General features: G+C 48.3%; 1 protein-coding gene across 5 annotated transcripts in view; it reads right to left on the reverse strand.

Moving 5' to 3' along the window:
* Positions 1–23,075, reverse strand: part of Ten-a (tenascin accessory) — a 215,539-nt gene that overhangs the window by 107,833 nt on the left and 84,631 nt on the right. For 3 of the 5 annotated variants that reach the window (XM_033383682.1, XM_033383683.1, XM_033383680.1), the window contains exon 3: positions 76–822. The exons of the other annotated variants lie outside the window; for them this stretch is intronic. In XM_033383682.1, the coding sequence (XP_033239573.1) occupies positions 76–221 (146 nt within the window). In that variant the 5' untranslated portion in view covers positions 222–822. The remainder of the gene's footprint in view (positions 1–75; positions 823–23,075) is intronic. 5 annotated transcript variants of the gene reach the window in all.

Below are 23,075 nucleotides of genomic sequence, written 5' to 3' on the forward strand. Positions count from 1 at the left end.
CCATCCTTTGTCCACTCGAACGAACGAATGAATGAATGGTTGAATGAGTGAATGAATGAATGAGTGTATATTTACCTGCTGGAATGGTTCGGCTCATGGGCAAAGGGCTCCGCGTAAATGTTGCGAACGGGTGGCACGCGCCGTGGCAGTGGCGGCGGCACCGGATTATAGCCATCCATAATGGTATCACAATCGGAGTACTTCATCGATTTCATAGTCATTTTGGTATCGCGCTGGTCCACGTTCTCGGTCTCGATCTCGGTCTCGTCCTCGTCCTCGTTCGTTTTTCGGGTCCTTCTGTCAGCGTTTTCACTGTAGTATTTGAGGGGGATAATGGTTCTGGTTTCGTGAAGCGAGCGAGCACTTCACTCACGAATATTTATGATGAATTTTTAATTTGTTTGCTGTTCTTCGCGTTAATTATGTTGCATTTATTATTATTTTTTTGTATTATTTATCACTATTATTGGCCACGTTTGCATTTCATTTGCACTCGCATCATGAATCATCCGAAAGGGCTTTCCCTCTCTCCTCTCCTCTCCGCTCCGGTTCAGTGCCACGCCCTCGTCATCGTCGTCGTCAACGTCATCGCTGAGGCATGCGGCATGGCCCGTGGGGGCGCCTCGGTGGCATTACAGCCTCGCAGCCAGCCGCCTGGAGCACCGGGAGCTGAAAGTATCTTCTCTCCTCCTCCTCTTCCCAATCAACGATCCTCCTCTGCAGATCCGATCCTCCGAATATCCTTTCGATTTCGATTTCGCTATTGGAATTCCTATTTTCGTGGTTCTTTGTCGATGGTTTTCACATAGTTTTCATTGGCATCTAAAGGGATTCAAATAAATACATGTTTGCAAAAGATTAGCTGGAGGCTTGCGTCACGCGGTTGCAACACCTTCCGTGACCCTTCGTTACGCTTTACATTGCCGCATTTTCCACCTATTTTTGATCATTCTGTAACCCTAGTCCCAGTCTTCGGATTTCTCACCGAGTGATCGATCCCGATTGGTCGATCACGATCACCTTTATTTTGTTATTATTTTCTAGAACTAATTATCGCAGGCTTCATTTGCCATCCCCTTCGACCCATCCACCCATCCACCGATTGCCCAAATGGGAAGGGAAGCAAAAATCATTCTTGGCTTTCGTTCAAGAATGTTCAAATATCAAAAACTGGTTTCGAGGGGCGGCCAGAGGGCCACAAACAGGGCCAAAGCGAGGGCCGAAACGGGAGCGTGCGCTGGGTCTGGGTTTGGGTCTGGGTCTCGGTTTGGAGCCAGGCAGCAAAGCCGCATTTGCTGGACAAACAATCAGAATAAGTGTAGATTCTGCTGTAGATTTTGGTACGAGAGTATCTTGTATCTCGATGCACACCCAACCAGCATTCACACACAACATATTTGTTACAACAATCCCTGCCACTGACACTGCCACAGCCCAAGCCCAAGCCCAAGCCACAGCCACAGCCACTGCCTCCGCCACAGTCCGTTCGCTCTCCGCTCTCTTTGCTTTCATCCGATTGGGCGGACAGACGGACTGTTGGCTGGCTGGCTGGCTGGCTGGTGTATCGCTCTAATCACAAAATCCCACCCATGATGTGCGCCACGGTGCGGCAGGCAGCAGGCAGCAGGCGGCAGGCGGCAAGCGGCGTGCGGCACGGACCAAATATTCAAAGTCATTGTGTAATATTGGAAAAGCACTCGATGGAGCGGAGGGGCTGAGGCACGGGCACGGGCGCCAATTCCAAACAATTTCGAATGTAATCCGTTATTGCGGGGAAATGGGAAAGGGGAAAGCGAGGATGGAGAATGGAGGCAAAGAAAGGCAAGCGGAAAAGATCGAAATGTATCTCGCACAATGGAGTATCTCGTCTTGGGTTAATGTGGCATATCTGCGGGATTTTCATCTCAAATTAAATTTATGATATGGCAAAATATTGAATGAAACACCACAGACACAGAGAGAAAACGAAAAGCGACACCTCAAGTGAGCCGCAAGCCTGCCCCGAGGCCCAGATACGAAATGCAGAGGGAGCCTATTTTTTGGGCCAACACCAGAGATGCAGATGCTGGAAGTGGAAATGGAAACTCTGCCATTAATCAAACAATATCAAAGATACAGCACCAGTGCTGGTCGGCGTGTCGCATATTAATTAACACGCAGCAGAATGAACTAGCACATTCCGCAGATACAGATACTTTTGTATCCAAAGCGGACAGCAGCAGGTCGACCAGCAGGTCCCCGAGGAGCTAATGAAATACGAGCATTGTTCGTTCGTAAACAAAACACACTCGTAATACACGTAATACACGTAATTTCACGTTCATTAAAAGCATTCAAAAGCAAAAAGCAGAAAAGCAAAAGGCAAAGAGATATCTTCCACACTTATTTCCACACGCAACCGAAAGAAAACATCGTTGGAGGGGGATACAGACAGATACATCCCGAAGATGAACAAATTATGACAAGTGTTAAAATGTTTAAGAATGGCCACAAAAAATACGAGGGTTCGAGTATCGCCGCACAGATGGTGGAATGTCATCGCTGAAGCGACGAATTTTCGAATAATTTTTTGGTTTTTAATTGGAATTCTTCGGAATCGAATTGTGTAATAAAGTATCTTTGGGATGTTCCAAATATTGGGTACATATGTGAAGACATTTCCAGGGTATTTCTGCAATTTGTAGGAAGATACATTTTGCAGATACAATTATTAATACATTCACTAATGTATGTAATTAATACATTCACATCTCATCTGAAAATATCTCATAGATACTCCTCGAATGTACATATCTTGGGATGCGATCAAATATTTCTCTCGGAAACTGGTTAAACGTTTATTTGCTCTTCAATATCTTGGGCATTCCCATGACTGATCGCTCACTGATCCGTTGCTCTCTCTCTCGCTCTCGCTCCCTGTCTCTCTCTCAAAATGTATCTTACAGATACGAAATCTACTTGTTGGCCGAAGTCCAAAGCCGCAGCAAAAGGCAGGCCAGAAAGCGGCTCAAAAAGTCAAGATTTAGTGGCCAGAGGCACGAACATGGCCCTGCCACTGCTTCCCTTCCTCCCCCCACCCCCTCTGCCACTACCCCCCTCGCCATGTAATGCTCCCGAGTTTCGGGTTTGTCTCGCAGCGCATTAATCTCTCGTCTGGCTACCAGGTTCGCTGCACTCCACTCCACTCCATTCCACGGCCTACGCAAAAAATGCAGCGCGAAAAAGAGGTAGAAACAGAGAGGCAGTACCCGTAGCCGTACCCTCTCTCCCTCTCTCTCTCTCTCTCTGTCTTTCTCTTTCCAGATCATTAAGGTTTCCCCCTTTCCGATGGAGAGAGATGCAAGCGACTCCTTTGAAAAAAAAATGCTTTGCTTTGTGGTGCAAATCATGTAGCACGCCCCTCCGCCTTCGCATGAATGCCTCCGCCTCCCACTTTTACTCTTCCCACAACTCCTTCGGCCTGCTCCACTCTTCGCCATCGCCTTCGCCTTCTCCTCTCCTTCTGTTCTGGTCTCCTGCTCCCCCGCATTACCGGAACTCCTGTCTGCCCCAAAATGCTACCAAACGAGTTCGCAGCCAGTTGCAACAAGTTTCCCGCATATCGTTAGGATGCAACAGACCAACAGCAGCTCGCGAATGGGGAACTGGAGATTGGACACTGGACTTGAAACTCTGATTTTTGTGACAATAAAATAATGGCAAATATTCTCCCTCTTCCCACCATCTACGGCCGTTACAGGGAGGAAGGTGGAGAGATGCACCCCTGTACTGATTGATTGTCGAAACTAAGACAGAGATTCGAAGACTGGAAGACTTGCATTTTTCTGGAGACTGGAACTGCGCGCCTGACACTGTGACTGGACCTCTGGAATTCGACTCTTCTGGAGACTGGAACTTCGACTGTAACTGATATTGAGACTCGAGAATGAAGAATGAGAGGGCCGGGGGGGAGGGGCATGGGGCATGGGGCAAAACTGGTTTCCCCAACAGAAAACAGAAACAGAAACGGGCCGCAGCTCGAACGGGGTCTTGGCTGGAGACTGGAATTAAGCCTGACACCATGCCGACACAGGCTGGAAGGCAGGAGGGGGGCCTGGCATGCAGCATGGGGCATGGGCATGGGGCATGGGGCAGCATGGGGCAGAAACTGGTTTCCCCCGACACTCTCATCCGAGATCCCCTTGAAAATGTCAACGGCTAAATGTAATTAAAATTGATTTTATTTCCCTATGAAAATTGAACATAAAACAATTAAATGGCGTCTAACCCGAAATCTAGGGGCAACGTTCTCCGATCCATGCCACACTCGCACCACAACAATTTGTGTCAACAATTTTGATTATTTATAAATAGTAGAGGAGGATCTGAGTCCGAGGGCCCGACGATTGCTGTGCGGAGTGTCAGCCAGCAGGGTGACAGAGTGAGAAAAGTTTTCGGGGCACAACATTTGCCACAAATGTCAGAAATAATCATGATGGCCAACACGGCATTTCATTTGACAACATGAGGAGGGGCACTCCACCGCCCCGTCCTCCTCCTCCTCCTCCTCCGGGGGAGGCGACACGCGGACAGAACGACAGACAACAAGCCAAAGGGTTGCCCAACAGCATTTTTATGTGTGTTTTCTGTTGGAGGAGTCGAGTGGAGTCGAGTGGAGTGGAGTGGAGTGGCGTGGCATGCCGTGGCGTGGTGTCGTCTCCCAAAAATGTTTCCAGCTTTTACGAGTGGGAAGTGCGTGCCACAGAGAGAGGGAGAGAGCGAGTCGTCGCTCCATATAAAATATGTTTTTCCAATTAGCGTTTATTTGGTTTTTCATTTTCATTCTCCGCTCCACGCCTGCGAAGGGAACTGTGAAGAGATGAGATGATTCCCGAGTTGAGGGACCGAATAATTAAGGCAGCAGATGCCACGGATGCGGAGTGGCGGAGTGCCGGAGTGCCGGAGTGGAGGTGCCACATGAAAGGGTGAAGGGTGGACAGGGGGGGCTGGCTTTGATTTGGGGCCAAAGCTAATTGGCCAAAAGGGGGCCAGCCATTGGGTGGCGAGTGTCACAACTGCGGTGGCTAGATCATGATGCCACAGACAGCTGGAGAGCGAGAGAGCAGTTCCCTCCCCGCCCCCGATGATCTCTCATCTTAATTCCACGAAAGATCACTCAAAATAATCATCGAGGGACTGCGCTGCAACGATCACTCTAAGCGAAAGCTCTTGTCACGATCGTTTTCGGGGGAAACTTTGGGAACCACTTGAACTGAACACTCGATTGAGTTTGAGATCGCGATCTGGCTGGGAGATCACCAAAGGAACGGTTAAGGGAAAAGTCAATCACTCTCGATAGATCGATGGATCGCTCTGAAGCAATCTCTTTCTTTCGCTTGCCCAGAACCAAACATCCTTGAAGTTTGAAGATGAAAAACGATCTGTCGATCCGATCTGTGTGTGGGGTTTCTCAGGGCAGGATGCATCTCTGGCACGCAACGTTCCTCAATGGCACTGAGGCACATGATCACCCAGAAAGTCGACTTCGACTCCTCCCGATCTTGCGATCTTCGGATCTTCCGATCTTCCGATCCTCCGATCTCCTCCTCTCACATAAATTAACGCCCCTGTCATAAGTGCGAGTGCGAGTGCGCTGTGTGCCGTGCATTGCGCATTTCAAGGTCTGGTTTCTCTTTGGGGCGAACCGTCGCGAACGCACGCGTCGCCCCACAGGGCCCCCCCTTTTTCCTGTTGCGTTTTTTGTTTAAATATTTTGCGTGCTCCGGGATTTATGGTGGTGTTGCAACAACAATTGCAGCGAAGAAGAGGGACGACTGGCATTTATTTGTCTTGAAAGTTTTATTGCTTTTAAATTTATGACTTTTGTCGCTTGTTCTCCGGCCTCCCTTTCCCGCGCCCCAACTGCGGATCCCCAGTGCACGGATGGTGGATCGTGGATCGTGGATCGGAGAGGCAGCGGGAGATCCCTCGGTTCACACCTACATAATTACAAGGAAGATACGAACCAAAAGATGCTGCACTGGGAGAAATGGGAGAAAATGGGAGAAAATGGGAGAAAATGGGAGAAAATGGGGGGAGGCGCAAAGAACTCGCGTGGGAACAGATCCACACCTCCCTGGTCTATCTTTCTATCTACTGCACCCCCGTTTCCCGCAGTGTACGCGTGGAAGTGGAAGCCACAAAGTTGCAGGCAGCAAATATGCAGCTGTTGATGGACTGCCTTCGGTTTTGTCTCGGATTCTGGTTCTGGTTTCGATTATGAACCCCTTTTCGGAAATGGGGAGGGATTTTTCCTCACGGCTCGTTTTCCATGGAAGCGGCTGCCACCGCTGCTGCCACTGCTTCTGCTGATTATGATTACGACGATGATAATGAGGATGAAAAGTTTCGCACGGGCGGCAGGGCAGGCAGCATAATGTGTCAGAACTTTTTGGTCCTGTCACGAGACCAGGTCGAAGGAGAAGGGGGCTCCTTAGCAGCTTATCAGAGGACGTGGCACTCACACGGTGCACGTTCCAGTGGCTCTTTTCATTTCGAAATGAGATTAAAATCTTTCAGAACATTTTATAAACTTGATAAATTTGCGTTAACTAAAACAAGAAGCACCCTTCAGATACGCACAGATACAAATACTGTGCGAGCGAGTATCTGGGGAAACACTGCACAAAGTTTCCCATAAGCGAACGGATACGTTCGGTGCGAGATCTATCGATCTTCCTTCTGTGCGGTTTCCAACATCTGATCAAAGTCCGAAGACCCTCTTGTCAAAGGGCATCCAATACAGCAGGAAAAAACAAAGAAAAGCCAAAGTTTTGGCAAAAGTGCTGGGGGGGCGAGTGGAGCGAGTGGAGGGGTCGGTTCTTCTAGGGAAAATGTTAATATTTATTGAAAGCATAAAATAGAAACGAGACACAAACAAAGTTTTGAGCCGCCGCCGTTCCGTTCCGTTCCGTTCCATTCCATTCCCTCCTCCGTTTCTCGGCATCCTCGGCATTGCTCCGCTTCCCCCATTCGCAGCTTTTTTTATTACAACAACATTAATAAAAGCGAGAGAGGGAGAGCGAATAAATAAAGAAAAAGTAAAGTAACGTAAAGTCAAGTAAAGTGCACAAACGACAGGCGACTGAGGACTGAGGACCGGCGACGCGACGGGAATGAGAGATACACATAAGCTTGCATAGACATCATAAAAAAGTTAAGCTCAAGATACGAGAAGAAGATACAAAGATACGCACACACATAGTACTCGGCTTGGGTACACGTATGGGTGCTCAACAAAAGAGCAATTTGTTATTTAATGAAACTGAAAATGAAATAAACTCAAAGGCAAAGGCAGCAGGCAGCAGGGAAAAAAAGAGAAAAAGAAAAAAAAATGTATCTGTAAGATGAAAGCATTAACACACACAGAATGCTAATATCATATGCACACACACACACACACACTGGAGCATGGGGCATGGGGGGCATGGGGCATGGACTTCCAGGGAAATCCAACAACAGAATCAGAGCCAAAAAAAAAAAAACCGAAACCGAAACCGAATCGGAATCGGAATCCGAGGCCGAGGCAGAAACTGTCGTGTCTTTTGATTATTATCGAAGCGGCGGCTATGAGAGAGGGAGAGCCTCGACTTGGGCTTAGCCGCACACACACACACACAGACACACATTTGTATCTGTATCTTTTGCATTAACACAGTGGCAGCCCGAAGCGACAGAGAGACTAAAGTTAAGCTAATAAAGCAGAGCAGAGCAGAGCGGCGAGAATTCGGCTGTAGGTGGTCGGGAAATCGGTGGAGACGGTGGAGACGGGCATGGGGAAGGGAAAATTAAGGGAAAATGGGAAAAACTGGGTCGGGGATAAGTGAAAACTGTTGTAGGGCAATCTCTGTGCTCCACAGATACGCGAGGCGAAAAGAGGGACAGTTCTCTAGGATTTGGTTTATGGATTTCCATGGCGGGGGGCGGGGGGGAAAACTCAAAGAAAGTTAAAGTACAGTATCCCCATATTTTATCCCATCTGTATACCGCGCGTCATACGGCAGCACCCCTCGGTCGGATGGCGTATCCTTTTCGGGGAGATTTAATGCCTGAATGGGAAGCAATGGGGAATATTTTACTAGAGAAGATGCCCTCACTGTTTCTCTTTTCCCACGAGACAATTACCAGATACAAGCTCGTAGATATTCCCACTCGAAGACCGAATGTATCTGCGCGCATCGCTTGATTCCCATCGATGATGATTTCGGGCTAATTTGGACTTCCTCTTGAGGGGCCTGCCATCCAAATGGGAGGCCGAACGAGTGAATGAGTGACAGCTTGTTACTCGTAAAATGTATCTGCGGCGCATCTGCATCTGCCTACGTCCCCCGATGGCAGGGCCAAGCCCCAACTTTGATGATCATCGGAAAACCCTTTTCTGTTCGGCTGTCTGTCTGTCTGTCTGTCTGTCTGGCTGTTGCTTTCCCCACCCACACGTCACAAATCGCATCACAATTCAGTGGAGAAGACAGTAACATTTATTTGTCGCTTCAGCAGGCACAGAAATTGGATGAATCCCCGAGACATGGGACATGGGACATGCGACATGGGACTGGGACCCCAGAGAACGTTCCGCTTCAGTGCTTCATTGCTGTTGCATTTTAACAAGCCATTTGCCCCAAGACTCTGGCCCAGTCTTCGGAGGTGAAAATGGAGGCAGAGGCAGGGGCAGGGGCAGGGGCAAAGATGGTTGCCACACACATGGATCGTTAACGGTTCTGCCACAAAAAGGCAGCATGGGATCTTGGGGGCAGGCTGGAGGGGGGGCGGGGCGGGGTATCGGGGGATCTATCTTGTAACTCTGATCGGCTTATCGCCGTCGATCGTTTTGCCTTCGAAATGAGATTCAATCCGTGAACGTGGGACGTGTGGGCGGAGGCGTGCATCTGCATCTGTATCTGTATCTGTATCTGTGCATCCGCATCTGCATACATTTCCATCGCCAACCGACCGGCTGCGAAACGTTTTACACTCAATAAAGGCGTCAAGAGCGCCATAATAATTATCACAGACACACAGCGCGGACCAGAGGAACATGCCACAAAAACACAAACACAGCCCACAAGCAGAACACACAAGAAAGACACAAAGATACAAGCACATTAAATGAGTTGCATGGTAAATAAAACAAAGCTTGCAACGAGAAAATTATACACACAAAAATGTACAGACCGACAGACAGACAGACAGACAGACAGACAGACGGACAGAAGATGAAGAGCACCCGCCTTGGCAGCTGTCGATTTGCTTGTTGTTTTCGGACATTAATCAGATATAGATACTATATACACATGTATCTTACTTGGGGGAGGAGATTGTGTGGAGACAAAGAAGATTTGCTCGGATTTTGTATGCCATAAGCGGCAGTACTCGTGGCGGCATTGACTCCTGAGATATATCTATGTATCTTGTACATTGAGATACTTTTCGGGACTACTGCAGCGCTAAACGGTTATGCCCCAAAATCACACAAAGTATCTGATAAATGAGGAGGGGAGTGGGGTGTGGTGTGGTGGGGAGGAGCATGACAGCAGCAGGTGCCGGGTGCCGGGTGCCGGGTGCCGGGTGCTGGCTGCCTGGGTGCCGGGAACAGGGGTGTTGATTGGCACGTTCGGGTGTCGGAGTGTCAGGGAGTGCCCGAGTGTCGGGGGGGTGGTAGGTGGTGCGAGGCGGCATCATCGCGGCACTTGCCAGCAACGCAATTAGGCGGCCATTGCACTATGCCTCCTTCTGGGGCACGGCACTCTTTCCTCTGGGGTCTCAATCTTTTTCGGCTTGAGAGATGAAGTGTGCATTGGAGGCTGGCTGATTTCCTTCCATTCGCACTTTCTGCTATTTTCAATGAATGAAGATGCGGATACGAAGCGCACGAGGCGCACGAGGCGAGTGCCTGCGTGCGTGCCTCTTGACAAACGTGCAACAATAATTGGCACGGGGCCAGGGATATTCCAAGTCCATTGATGAAAAGCAGGCAGCGGCTGTGGAAGATCCGCCAGATACACGGATACACAGCAGATATGTATCTGGCAGATACACAGCGATGCTTAACCCAGAGCATCTCATTCGCTGACGCGCTTTTCCCCGATTTAAATTTAGCCACTTGAATTTCCGCCGTTTTCTTCTTTACGATGCATGCCCCTTCCCCTGCCCCCTGCCCACTGCCCGCCGGCACATGCCCCATGCCGCATGTTTACAAAATATAAATAAAAGCATAAAATATTTTGTCGACTTCCGCTCGTAATCACCAATTAGTGATGCCACACTGACAAATACTCGCACCGCGAGAGGCGCAGCGCTGGACAGCAGACGCGAGAGTGGATCAGTGGCATGTGGCATGGGGCATGGGCCAGGGGCTTGGGCCAGGGGGAGTTGATATATTATTTGTAATAAATTGCCAAAGTCAGCCCCCAAAAGTTGGGTCACACTTTCGTCATTAGTCAGCGGGCGATTTGCCACTAAATTCAAATGAAAATCCACAGCATCCAGCGACAGACGCAGATACAAGATACACACTGGCATAGATTCAGATAAACAGCTCGGGACATCGTTGGCTTTTCTTTGGCCATTGTCAAATCTACCAAATCGAAGTGTATCCAACGGAACGCGCGCTCCGTTCCCAGAGCTCGGTCCCTGGGGGGCGATTGACGCCTTGGCCATTCGAAAATTGTATCTTTTGGCCGAGTGTTCGTGTGTCCGTGTGTCCGTGTGTCCGTGTGTCTGTGTGTCTGTAGCGAAATGGAATAAGAACAAATTAAATTCGACAAAAAGAAGACCAAAAAAAGCATTCGATTCGTGCGTTTATGCGTGTCTCAATAACGTAAATACATCTGCAAGATTGCCTTCTAAATAGTATCTGTATCTACCAGATCTTCTTTGTTTCTACCATAAGATACGAATATTTGTTGTGGGATAACTTCCACTCCGTTTATTTGTTTGATTCTAATCTCGAGATGTCCAACAGATGCCATACAAATTTCCCCTAAGCGAACGGACACGAGCGCGTAGCATTCGGACGCATAAACGCATTCGAAAACTGCTTAAAAGAACTGAAACTTTTGCGATTTGCGGCGGTGGCGGGGGCAGGGGTTCGCCTTTGCATTTCGCTCCATTTGGCGGCAGCCTCTTTCGGGTTTCGCACTTCAGTTGCTCCGCCCCCCAGCCACAGACCCTTCCTCCCTCCCTCCGTCCACACCTCATCGGCCCCATCTGCCACATCTGCCTGTTTGTCTCTGTGTGTGTGTGTGTGTGTGTATAAAGAGACGCTGACCAATCAATCGATTTGGTGTCTCCCTTTCGGGGCTTCTCCTCCCTTGTGGCAGGGCTTTCCACGGAAAAAAGATCAAAGAAAACCAAAGCGAAAAACGCTTGGGAAATGAGCTCAAGTGTTTTGGCTCCTCTTTGGCGTTGCCGTTGCCGTTGCCGTTGCCTTCGCTTTGATTTTTCGAGTGCCCGCCTATACCCAGTCCCCAGTCCCCAATCTCGAATCCCCAACCAACCACAGGCCTCAATCCCCAGACCAATCCCAAGGAAAACCCAAAGCACAACCCAAAAACCAAATTGGCTTTCTCATGACATTTCATTGGATTTTAATTCGCGGCGTGTTCTAGTTTCACTTTTCACTCTTTGCGTCACGGCGTGGCGTGCGGCGTGCGGCGTGCGGCATGGCGTGGCATGGCATGGCATGGCCTGGCATGGGGCATAGATTAATGAAGATTTTGCTCTAATCAGTTCAGCGAACAAATTCCATTGATTGATGTCTTTATCCACTTCTCCTCCCCACCACCGCCCACCGCCCACGCCTACTTCTCTATCTCTCTCGCACTTCAGTTGAAAGTTTTCCCTGCGGAGGCTCTAGGCTGCACGCAAAAACCATGACTGTGGGTTGCTGCCACTCACACGAGATACGAGTGCGAGTATCCATGAGATCTGCGAGTATGTTAATGAAAATCTTTCAAGTGACTTGCGCTTAGTGGGTTTCGGATTTCAGCAGAGGCGCCACACACTTAGAAAAAGAGATGAAATGCTCTTCCCTTGCCCGATTTCGGAATGAGTTATCGATAATTTCAACAATTCTCGACTGAAGTATCGATAATTGGCACAACAGTCGCTCAAATGATCGAAGCACTCCGATCGATAACTGATCGATTGCCATCGATTGGCATCGATTGTTTGTTGATCGAAGCCTAGGATCTGTGCAAGAACTGTACATCATTTGAAGATCATATCGAAGCGTGGATTATATTTATCGCATGTGTATCTATCGATGTCTTTCGCGCACACACACACCATCGACTATCGACTGTGTCTGCCGCAAAGGGATGTGTACGAACAAATTGGCAGGAACCGCAGAAACAGGCAGCAATTCGGTTTTTGGGCAACAACCAAAAACACTCGATGGAAATTAAAGCAATTTCCGTAGCAATTTGAAGATGGTAAATTAAAACACAAACGACAACGACAACGACGACGACGGAGTCAAAGATACTCTATCCACAGATACAGATACAGATACAGACAGAGGCAGAGGCAGACGACAGAGGACTGCGTCGGATGCTAAGACCGCCATTCATAGATATTTAATTAGCAGAGTGCTGCCAGAGAGCGATAGAACGAGAGAGGCGACCGAGAGGGAGCGAGGGGAGGAGATTGTAAATTGGCAATAATCTCAAACCGAATCTGTAGCTGTGTATCCGTGTATCCGTGTGTCTGTGCATGTGCATGTGTATCTGTATCTGTATCCGTATCTGTATCTGTAGCAGGAGCAGTACAGTGTCATCCACAAAACCGAAAAACGTCAAGAAAAAGCAACAGCAACAGCGACAACAAAGTAAATGAAGATGAGCACTTCCTGCAACAAAAGCGACAACAACAAGGAGCTGTGGCTGCGGCTGCGGCAAGCAGCGAGAGTGCACAGCACAGCAGATAGATAGAGAAGTATCTGTGGCACACACGAAACATTTTTAATCGAGTGCAACGCCATGAATGGAGCAGTAGCGGCAGCAGCAGCGGCACTACATGCAGAGGAGGAGGCCGCATCTCATTTGTTTGTTTAAACAGAGATTGCAAGTGTGTGCGTGCGTATCCCACATGCACAGATACAGATACAGATACAGATGCAGATACATTCGCGGCTCTTGTATCTTTTATACGAATGAGTTAAATGCTATGCTCGAGTTGAGTGAGTGATGCATCCCAGGGCGCATCCGTAAGATAAACAGGCGCAGCACGCAACGTTTAACTTTTCATTTGCCAGCCAGCCAGCCAGCCAGCATATGTATCTGTGTATCTTTGTATCTGTGCATCTGTGCTGCGTGCTGCGGGTGGGTGCTGCTGCGGTCTGCTCGCTGCAAAGGTCACGGGCACGCTCCGTTGCGATTCGGCCGCAAAAAAATACTTAAAAAACTGCACAAATCATTAAAGATATTTATGCGCATCCAGGAGATACAACTGTCAAATATTGAACCGTTTTGAAAGTATCTTTTCCCATGAAGCACTGCCTCAATAATGAATCAAATATTTACACACGAAAAATTGAAGCAGAGAAGAGGTTGGAATCCGAGACCGAAGACTCATCTTTTGTATCTTTTGTTGGGTGCGAGAGTATCTTTTTCTGTTGAAACTTAAATTCGGGGCTAAGCCAATAAGAGGGGATCGTGGGTGGTGGGGGGATGGGCGATGATGGAGGAGAACCCTCAAATTTCCAAATGATTTAACTTGCCAGCCACTTCAATCGTCGGCTCAGAGGCTCCCCGTCCGCCTCCCCCTCTGGCAGAGAGAGAGAGTAACTCAACTCATAAACTGCTGGGCTGAAAGTGAAAATACTTCAAATGAATGTGCGTGATGTGCTGAGGGGGCAGCAAGGCGGTAAAGGGCGGGGATAAAGAGACTTAAGACGAACAAAAGTCATTGAGAAATGGACGGAAGGAGGAGGGGGAGGGGCACATCACAATGCGAGAGTGGATTGTGGATTGTGGGTTGTGGGTTGTAGGTGTGTGGATTGCAGGCCGCCTTCCTCTACCTCCTCTACCGCTCCTAGTCTCTGATGCTCTGATGCTCTGATTCTCTGATTCGAATGAACGTATCAATTGAAGCCAATTGAAGCTAATCATTTGCTATTTAAATACGGGGGACAACACACTGAGAGGCGACCCAGGGACGGACTCGGACTCAGACTCCAGCTGAGATACGGATACTGCAATAGATCCAATAGAAACTCATGGAAATGGAAATGGAAAGGGAGTGGGAATGGGAATGGGAATGGGAAATGGTAATGGGAAATGGTCTACCATTTGCGGGGCTTTTGTCCGCAGATCATAGACCCAAAAACCAAAAAAACAAACTCCAAATGATCATGAGATCATGAGATCATGGGGGAAGGGAAAAGTAGAGCTTATTCCATTGGGACACACGAGCATAGGGGCCTCGGGGGCCTCCCTAATGTTCTCTCAACAGAAAACAAAAAATTCGAATGGCACGCGGAAGTACTGTGGAAATGTGATCACCCTCTCTAAATGATGGTATATGCTCGCATATCGGGGTAGAGAGAGTAGAGAGCCCACTCCATCCCTGATCGGGCCTTGAAGGTTCTCCCATGTACTCCTCTGCCCTTCATTTCTCTTTTCACACCTTCAAAGTTCCTTTTTGTACACCTTTCGCTCCTTTAATATCCCGAAACACCTTCCCAAAGAGGCACCCCAATGATCCGGGAACCAGCGTAAAGATAGAAGCTCAAACATACATATCTGTGAGATACATTTATGGACAGGGAAGGGAAGGGAGGGGATGGGATGGGCAGGGCAGTGAAGGGGGAACAGCATTTTCTTGGCTCGTTGCTTCGAAACTTTTTCGGGTCTTATGAAATATTGTGTGTCTCTCCCTCTGCCCCAGTCCCCTTTTCTCTGCCACAGATGGTTGGTTGCATGAACAGGACGGTGGCAGAGAGAGTGGGGGAGAGGGAGAGAGTCGTCGTCGTCTCTGCCACAGTTTCCAGTTTCGAGTCTGCCGTTTTTGTTGCCAGCCAAATTGAGAATCGCATTGGCACGCGTCCGCATTGCATTTGACCTCGTTTTTGTGTGCTAAGCCATGTTTCTGCCACAACCCTCTCGCTCTCTCTCTCTGTCTCTATCTCCCCTGGCAAGCTTCTGGCAAGCAAACACATCGAAGGAGCGGAGAGGAGGGTCGGAGGAAGGGCTGTGCCTGGTAGGGTAGAAGGTTGAAGGCATTAAATTATATTTTATGCGCAAATTATTTAAGTTTAAGCACAAGTTTTGCAAAATAGGAACATTAAGCCAGCGCTGATGCATCCACTGAGAGAAATGAATGTGCAACGAGTGCTCCCAAGACGTACGTGCAGCAGCGCTCATCGGCCAGATGCGGTTGCTCTAGAAACCCTTCAGGAAGCTACACTGAATTCCTGTTCCATCTGCTATTTCGCCCAGTGTATCTTTATACAGAAATGTATCTGTATCTGTGTGTCTGCCTGTGTCTGTGTCTGTTTGTGTGTGGCTCTACTCTGCTCATTATTTGTGTGGAACAAATGATGGGAGCTTGAATATTTGGCGCTCGAACGGCGGCTGGTTCTTGGCGCTTGGCGCTTGGCGCTTGGCTCTTGGCTCCTGGCGCTGGGCGCTTGGCTGATGGCCATCGCAAACAAAGCCATTAACTGGGAGGCGATTGGGAGGCGATTCGGCGGCGGGTGGGCAGGACTCCCTTCCATGGATAAATTGACTCTTTAGCTTCTGATTTCAGCCATATTCCGCCCCCGTCTCTGGGAAATGCATTGATGCGCTGCATTTGCTATTCCTGTGGATTTGCCATTTTCGTTGGTTCGTTTTTTCGTTTTTTGTTTTTCATGCGAAAAGTTTTCAATTGCTCTGGCGTCACTTTTTGATTGCTTTGATGTGTTTTTCTCGCACATTTCCCCAGCCTCAATTCATGACAAAAGTTTTTCGGCGCACACAGACACAGACACAGACAGAGTGTGTGGGGGGGGTGGAAAGTTTTCCCGGGAAAAACGGATGAGAAGAAGGTTTCTGCGGACAGACAAAAGCTGAGAACTTTCGCTTTGATTTTCAAATATCTTCCATCCTTTCCATCCCCCTGCAACCCCCTGCAACACCCCCTCCAACGCATCCGCCGATGCATTTTTCTTCTTTTGGGTTTTTGCATTTTCCCCTCTATCGCTCTCTCCCTCTCTCTCTGGCCTGTGTTATCCTTGGGATGACAGAAAAATGAAAGTTTAATGCGTTTGCCAAATACAATTTTCACAATCTTTTTTTCCCCCACACACAACGAATGTTTTTTCTTAGTTGAATTTTAGTTTTCGGGATAAAATTGAGTTTTCCCCAATTCGCGAGTTTCCTCTGGAAACCCACATCTCTCTCTCTCTCTCTTTTTGCCTTCTTTCTTTTTCTTTTTCTATCTATATCTTTTTTATACACAAATATTTTGTTGGCCGGAAAATGTGTGCGTCTGTGCGGAAATTGCATTTTTTTTCCCACCCTTTTCTCCACATTCTCTCTCTCTCTCTCTCTCTCTTTTCTGTTTTCCACGTCTCCACGTTCCTCGCCCTCCCCCTCCCCCCCGGCCACCTACCCATCCTTTTTCTGTTTTTTTCTTCTTCTTTCATTTCATTTTGTGAGCGCATTATCCCCACAAGAGGGCAAGGGTTAAGGGTCAAGGGCCAAGGGGCAGGATAAAGTCTGGTTTTAGTGCAACTTTTAAATGGTTTAAATCGCGTTCTATGCAATGCGAGCATTAAAAGATAGAGAGACAAAGACAGACGGCACTTAAGAGAGCGGAAAGAAAGAAAGAAATAAAAGAGATTTTCCTGAAAGCATATGAACAATCCATAACGTGGGGAACATACTGACATACGACCTATATATATGTAGCTCCGATTTTCCCTACTTTTGGCTATCGATATCGGGTTTATCGATATGATCAAAAAATATCTGATTTTTTGAATTGAAATATTTTAGTTTTTGTTATTTTTTCATTATTTTTTAAATTCGATTACTTATCGATTTTTATTTCCTTCTATCGATAGCTTTTGTGGACTTTTTCGATTTAAATCGATATTTATCTCTATCTATTATTTCTATTAAATTTATATTTTTCATTGAAACAATCTCCTGGCGTGCCACATTCACTCCCCCTCCTCTTCCCCCCCTTCTCTCACCCTCTCCATCCCTCTCCCTGCCGTGATTTATGGTTTTGGCTAATACAAATTACGACTTTGTTTAGTTTCTAATTGCGAAATGTTCGATGCATGTGGACTCCAGGGAGGAGGATGGATCTCTCGTCCAGGTGCCCCCCGAGGATGAGGATAAGGATGAGGGACGAAGACTAGACAAACACAAACACAAATGAGAAATGCGAAATAGAAATACCCAAAAATAAGATAGGACAAAAGGACATTTTAATCTACAAATTGAATTTCCCTACGTGGAAGAAGAAAGAACGAGAAAAAAACATCACGGGGAAAATTCAGTTTAATTGCCGCCCTGGCGGCCTTACGACTTGTTTACATTTGGGACAGCATGCAGGACACACAGGACACACAGACACAGGATACGCAGGACACCACCCAGGGCATCGTTCGGGACAGGACACACGTCATGGAAGAGGGGAGATACCCAAGGGCCCTTGGGCGACGAATTTGTTGGCTGTCAAATAAAACAAGACGCATCAAATTATTCGAAATTTATCGCGCGCCGCCTATGCCCATACTGCAGATCCGGCAGATCCTGCAGCGATGATGATCAGGGGTCCTGGCGGCGGCGGCAGCTGCTGCGCGACGGAATCAACCCTCCCTCGAAGGACACAAACACACACACACACACAAGCCTCGGGGTCGGGGAGCGAACTATTGAAATGTTCGTCCATCTAATGCCGCCTGTGTATCTATGTATCTATGTATCTACGTATCTGTATCTCTCAGGTAGAGCCATAGACAGAGGGGAGTGAGGAGTGAGGAGAGTGGTGAGGGGAGGCACATATTTAGCCACAGATTCGTACCGCAAAATGACAGGCCACAGCAATTAATGGCCTTCCGCAGTCCACAGAAGTATCTTGGTATCTCTGTGTGTGTGTGTGTGTGTATCTGTGTTTGCATTCACAGAAATGATATTTTGACACGCAGCTGAGCTAAAACCCGCAATTAAAACACCCAAAAGATACACAATGCCACAGATGTAGCTCCAATGCCCCAATCGTTTTCGCAATTGTGGGCTAATGGCACTTTAAACTTCGGCACAGGAAGTGCACGACTGCGAGAGCGAGTGCGAGTATCTCTCGGATACGAATGGCAGTGCGACGAGTAGCTTTGATTCACATTTGGCACGCAACAAACCCATTTGCTGCCGTCGACGTCTACGTCTACGACTACGACTCTGACTCCGACCAAGATCCAATCGTTCTCAGATGCTGTGGCATATCTATTTAAAAGACGTCTTTTGTTTTTTGTATCTTGTATCTTGTAGCTCGGCAGACGGAGGCGTGTTCCCACCTATAAATCATATGGCCTCGGTCTCGGTTCTCGCAAAAACAGAACAGAGCTTAAAATGCAATTTACTCTTCGATGCAATTAAGTGAGTGACTCAGAGAGGGCCTGCCTGCCTGTACCCTTCGCTCCTTCGCTTGTGCCACGCCCCAGGACACTCTCTGGGCCAAAAACAAACAAGAAAGAATACACAAAAGCGTCGACTGATTTTTATCAACTAACCAAGCGTAACGCAGACAAACACTTCCTAAATCACTTGAGTCTGCCCCTCGCCCTGGCACTCGCACCCCAAAAGATACACTCCCTCCCTCCCTCCCTCCCCACCCGCCGACCCCTCCTCCGCCCAGCACCAATCGAACAGAAGGGCGAAGAGCTCTTCCTGTGGCACATAAAACATAAATTATTTAATTTTTCTCTTTCTCTCTCTCTGTCTCTCTGTCTCTGTGTCGCTTCTCTCCCCTGGACGGACGCCCTTATCGGCATCGTCGGATGGCGTCCATGGCGTCGCTTAGAATCCAAAAACAAAAATTATGAAACACTTTCGTTGGCTCTTTCTCTTTGTATTTCTCCATCCTTTGGTTGGTATTGATTCGATTTCTTTTGCCATTCGGATGAGATCTCTGGAGATCTCCGTAGAGAGATCCCACGATCCGAGCTTGTGGCCGGATTAATGGCTTGGTTCGGAGCACTTTACGGTAGACTTTCGCCCTGCGATTCAATCAAACTTTCGTGCGGGGGGGAGGGGGGCTGGAGGGGGACTGGGAGGCCCAAAGTTTATGATATTCAACTTTTTCTGTGCGGGGAACCTGCCACCCGAAGATGAAGTCAAAACGCTTTGCATCGGGGAAGTGGAAATGAAAATGGCCAAAAAAGCCAGAAGCCAGAAGGCAGGAGCAAGCAGCCGGCAGCAGGGAGGACGGAGGAGGGAGGAGGGTCGGGGGGAGGGACGCTTCGGGGAAGGTGCGACAGGAATAATAAATATTCAGTTTAAGTAAATGGGCTTTTATCGCGCATCTCTGGGGTGCCATAATTTGCCATTTTTTCCAGGGCCTCCCTCTCTTTCCCTCTCCCTCTATCCCTCTCTCCCTCTTTCCCTCCGCTATGCCTGTTCTATTTCCCTCTTTTCTGCGCTTTTCCTTTGGATTTTTGTTTTGGGAACGGACCTGCCTGCTGCCTGTAATTGATTCAACAAAAAGCGCCAGCAAAGACAAAGGTGCAAAAGGAGAGTGCGAGAGAGAGAGAGAGAGAGAAAGCGAGCGAGGGGGCCACAACAATTATACGCATAATATATTTTCCAGCAATAAATATGCGAATGCTATAAGCGAGTGTGTGTGTAAGGAAAAAATTATCAGAACCAAAGTCACGCTCTGCCCCAAAAAATACAAAAAATGTGCAAAGGAGGAAGGAGAACGGCGGAAAATCACTTCGGGAGCCACAATTTAGCCTCTCATTTATTTTGTATACATTTTAAGAAACAATAAACCAACGGCCCATAAAACACAAAAGCCACCAAATGAAAATGATTTAAGGCCAGGCCGACGAGTATTTGCTTTTGGCGCAAAGTTTAACCAAAATAATTGCAGCGTTTTGCGCTTTATTTATGGGAGAAACCAGAGCCGGAGACAGAGCCCTTCGTTCCGTTCCGTTCCGTTCCCCTCTATCGCAAGGCAATCAAAAGTTGAGGGACGACAGGGACGACAGGGCTGCCAGGGGCCCAGGACTGGCGCTAGATGAATTCTGAAATAAGGTGACGTCGTCCGTTGTGGCGAGGACCATCCGCGCGCTCTCTCTCTCTCTCGGCTCACAGAGAGATGGCGAACGTTTTCCGTTCTGCGCTGACCGACGGATGGTCCTCGAAAGAGAGCAGATTCGGTGAGGCCGTCAGTGTTGCACAACTGTGCTTTGTAACACTGAGAAGCACGCGAGCATGCAGGTCTATGGCTGGGGCTAATAAGGAACTATAATTGCATTAAGCAAAGCTTTCTTTTCCATTCAATTAGCTGTGCGAAATGGAAGGGCAGAGGCAGGAGCAGGAGCAGGGGCTCCTTGCAACTGAGAACTTGCATTAGCGTGAAGTTTGGCAACAAGTTTTCCATCCATCCATCCATCCATCCATCCATCCATCCACCCATCCAGATGGAAAAACAAAACAGAATGCAGCACAATGCCGTTTAATGAGTTTTCACGCAGCAAAAGCTTTTTCTTGTCTCCCTTCCCGGCTTTAAGTCCCGATGCTCCAGTTTTTGCAGCAGCGCGAAATATTTAATTATGCTGCCTGTGTGCATTTTTCTGTGCAACGTCTTGGGGCACACACACACACTTGACTCCTGGAGTGGCACTTGGCCACCCTGCCGCCCTGCCGCCCTGCCACTTGAGTTTTAAATGCTAAAATACCTCTGCCACCGCCTCCCCAGTCTCGAGTCCCGACTCTCGGGGCTCTCCCTTGTGGCAAAGCAAATTAGCCCGATGTTCCTTCTCCTTCTGTCTCTGCCTCTGCCTCTGCCTCTGCAGCATCCATCCATCTTTCATTTCTCTGGAAAACCACATCTTTTCCACCTCTCTCTCTCTCTCTCTCTCTTCAACAGGTCTCGCCTCTCGAGGAACAGAATTATCAAATTTCAATTTTCCATTGCACCGTCGAATGGGCTTTCGGACGGTCGGATGTTTGGATTTCATCCGAAATGTAGTTTCCAAACGAGAAAAACTCTTTATGTTTTTCTGTCTTTCTGATTCAAGATTTACGATCCATCCCCCCCTCCGTCCCCCGACTCGATTGTCGCCGCGCTCCAATTCATTTGGAAGCGATTTGTGGCGATTTATTGTTTCTGAAAATCTGGAACTGGAAAACTTTTCAAAGCCTCCCCGAAATAAATCTTGAATAATTATTGAAAATATAAATTTCGTTTCGTAGGCGATTCCTTCTCGATTCCCATTCCCATTTCCATTCCCCTTTGCCCTTTGCCCTTTGCCCTCTGATGCAAAATCAGTCAAGTGTTTTCCTTAGGTAGAAACGCACGGAGAGCAGCAGCAGTTGTGCTGATTCACACACAGAGCGGGTCCAGTCCCTGGCCAGAACCTGGCCGGGTCCAGGGTCCAGGGGCGGGCCACAGGTAGGCGGCAGGGGAGGTGTGAAAAAACGGGGTAGGTAGGAGGAACGGGGAATCGTCCAAGTGCTTGGAAAATAAACGATGTTGTCTATGACAAGGCATGACGGTAATGACCGACGCCATGCTGCCTGCCTGCCTGCCTGCCTGCCTGCCCCATGCACCATGCCCCATGCCCCATCCTATGGCTCTTCATTACAGGGTATCTATCCGCAGGAGAATGGTAGGCCTTTGGGTCTAGGGGAGCTCTATCAATTAGTGGCACTGTCCAAAATTATAGCTGAAATCTGACAGATATTTGCACTTCTCCTCCAGTCCTCTCTTGCATTTCTTCGGCTTTCTTTTCTCTTCTTATCGAACATATTTTGAGGAATAGAAACATTCCTGAATGCCCAGGAATACCCCTGCAAATGAGGGGTATAAATTTTGCCCCGCAGACAGGCCCGTCGTGTACTTCTCTTCGACTGCTGCGTCATTGTTGCTACAGCATCCAAATCCTCCTTCAGCACCTTTCAGCTCCACCTCCACCTCCAGCCCCAACTTCTGCTCCCTCGAAGCACCGCTAGCATCTCCAGCTCTGTTTTTGTTTTACCTACAGATACAGATACTCCTCCTTTACACATCTACAGATACATATTTTTGCAGGCATATTTTTTTGGTTTCTTTTTTTTTGGAATTTTTCAATTCAAGGTTTTGCTGCCGCTGCCGCTGGTGCTTCACACCTTTTGCAGCCAGCAGCAAAAACCTCTTATCCGTCCCGTCCGTCCCGTCCCGTCCCGTCCCGTCCCTCTCTCCCTCTCCGTTTTTCTGCAGCATCATCATCATCATCATCCACGGAGAGGATGGTCCCATGGTCCGACGTTGATATCAATGGCAAAACCTTTTGTGGATTGTTATTTTTGCTGTCTGCACTTGTGCCTGAGCCCAAAGACGAGGCCCACAGCCAGAGCCACAGCCAGAGCCCAAGACGAGCCCCGAGATGAGGCCCAGAGATGCCAGCGACTGGCATCATAAATCATCTCAAGTGGCGGCTGGGCCTGGCCTCTGCCTCTGTCTCTGTCTCTGCCTCTCCGCTCTCTCTCTCTCTCTCTCTCTCTCTCACACTCTGCCGCTGCTTTCTTGTTGCTAAAATCCTGCTATTTTGGGTTTTTCATAGCTACAACTATAACAATTTGCAAGAGTATCTCGCAGATACACACACTCTGCCGCTCATCACGCGGCCGGCCGCCTGTCATTCAAAGCGTCGACACCGTCGACGCCGTCGCTGCCTGCCAACACCATCTCGAGTACCATTTTCCATTTCCCATCTTCCCATTTCCCATCTTCCATTTGCAGTTTTCTTCCTCCCCTTCCCAGCTCACATTTCCCCGTGCAACTTTTGACATATTCGCTGCACTAATTTGCTGCCACACCAAAACGAATAACAGATG

Source organism: Drosophila pseudoobscura, chromosome X, assembly GCF_009870125.1.
Source record: "Drosophila pseudoobscura strain MV-25-SWS-2005 chromosome X, UCI_Dpse_MV25, whole genome shotgun sequence".
NCBI classification, from domain to species: domain Eukaryota; kingdom Metazoa; phylum Arthropoda; class Insecta; order Diptera; family Drosophilidae; genus Drosophila; species Drosophila pseudoobscura.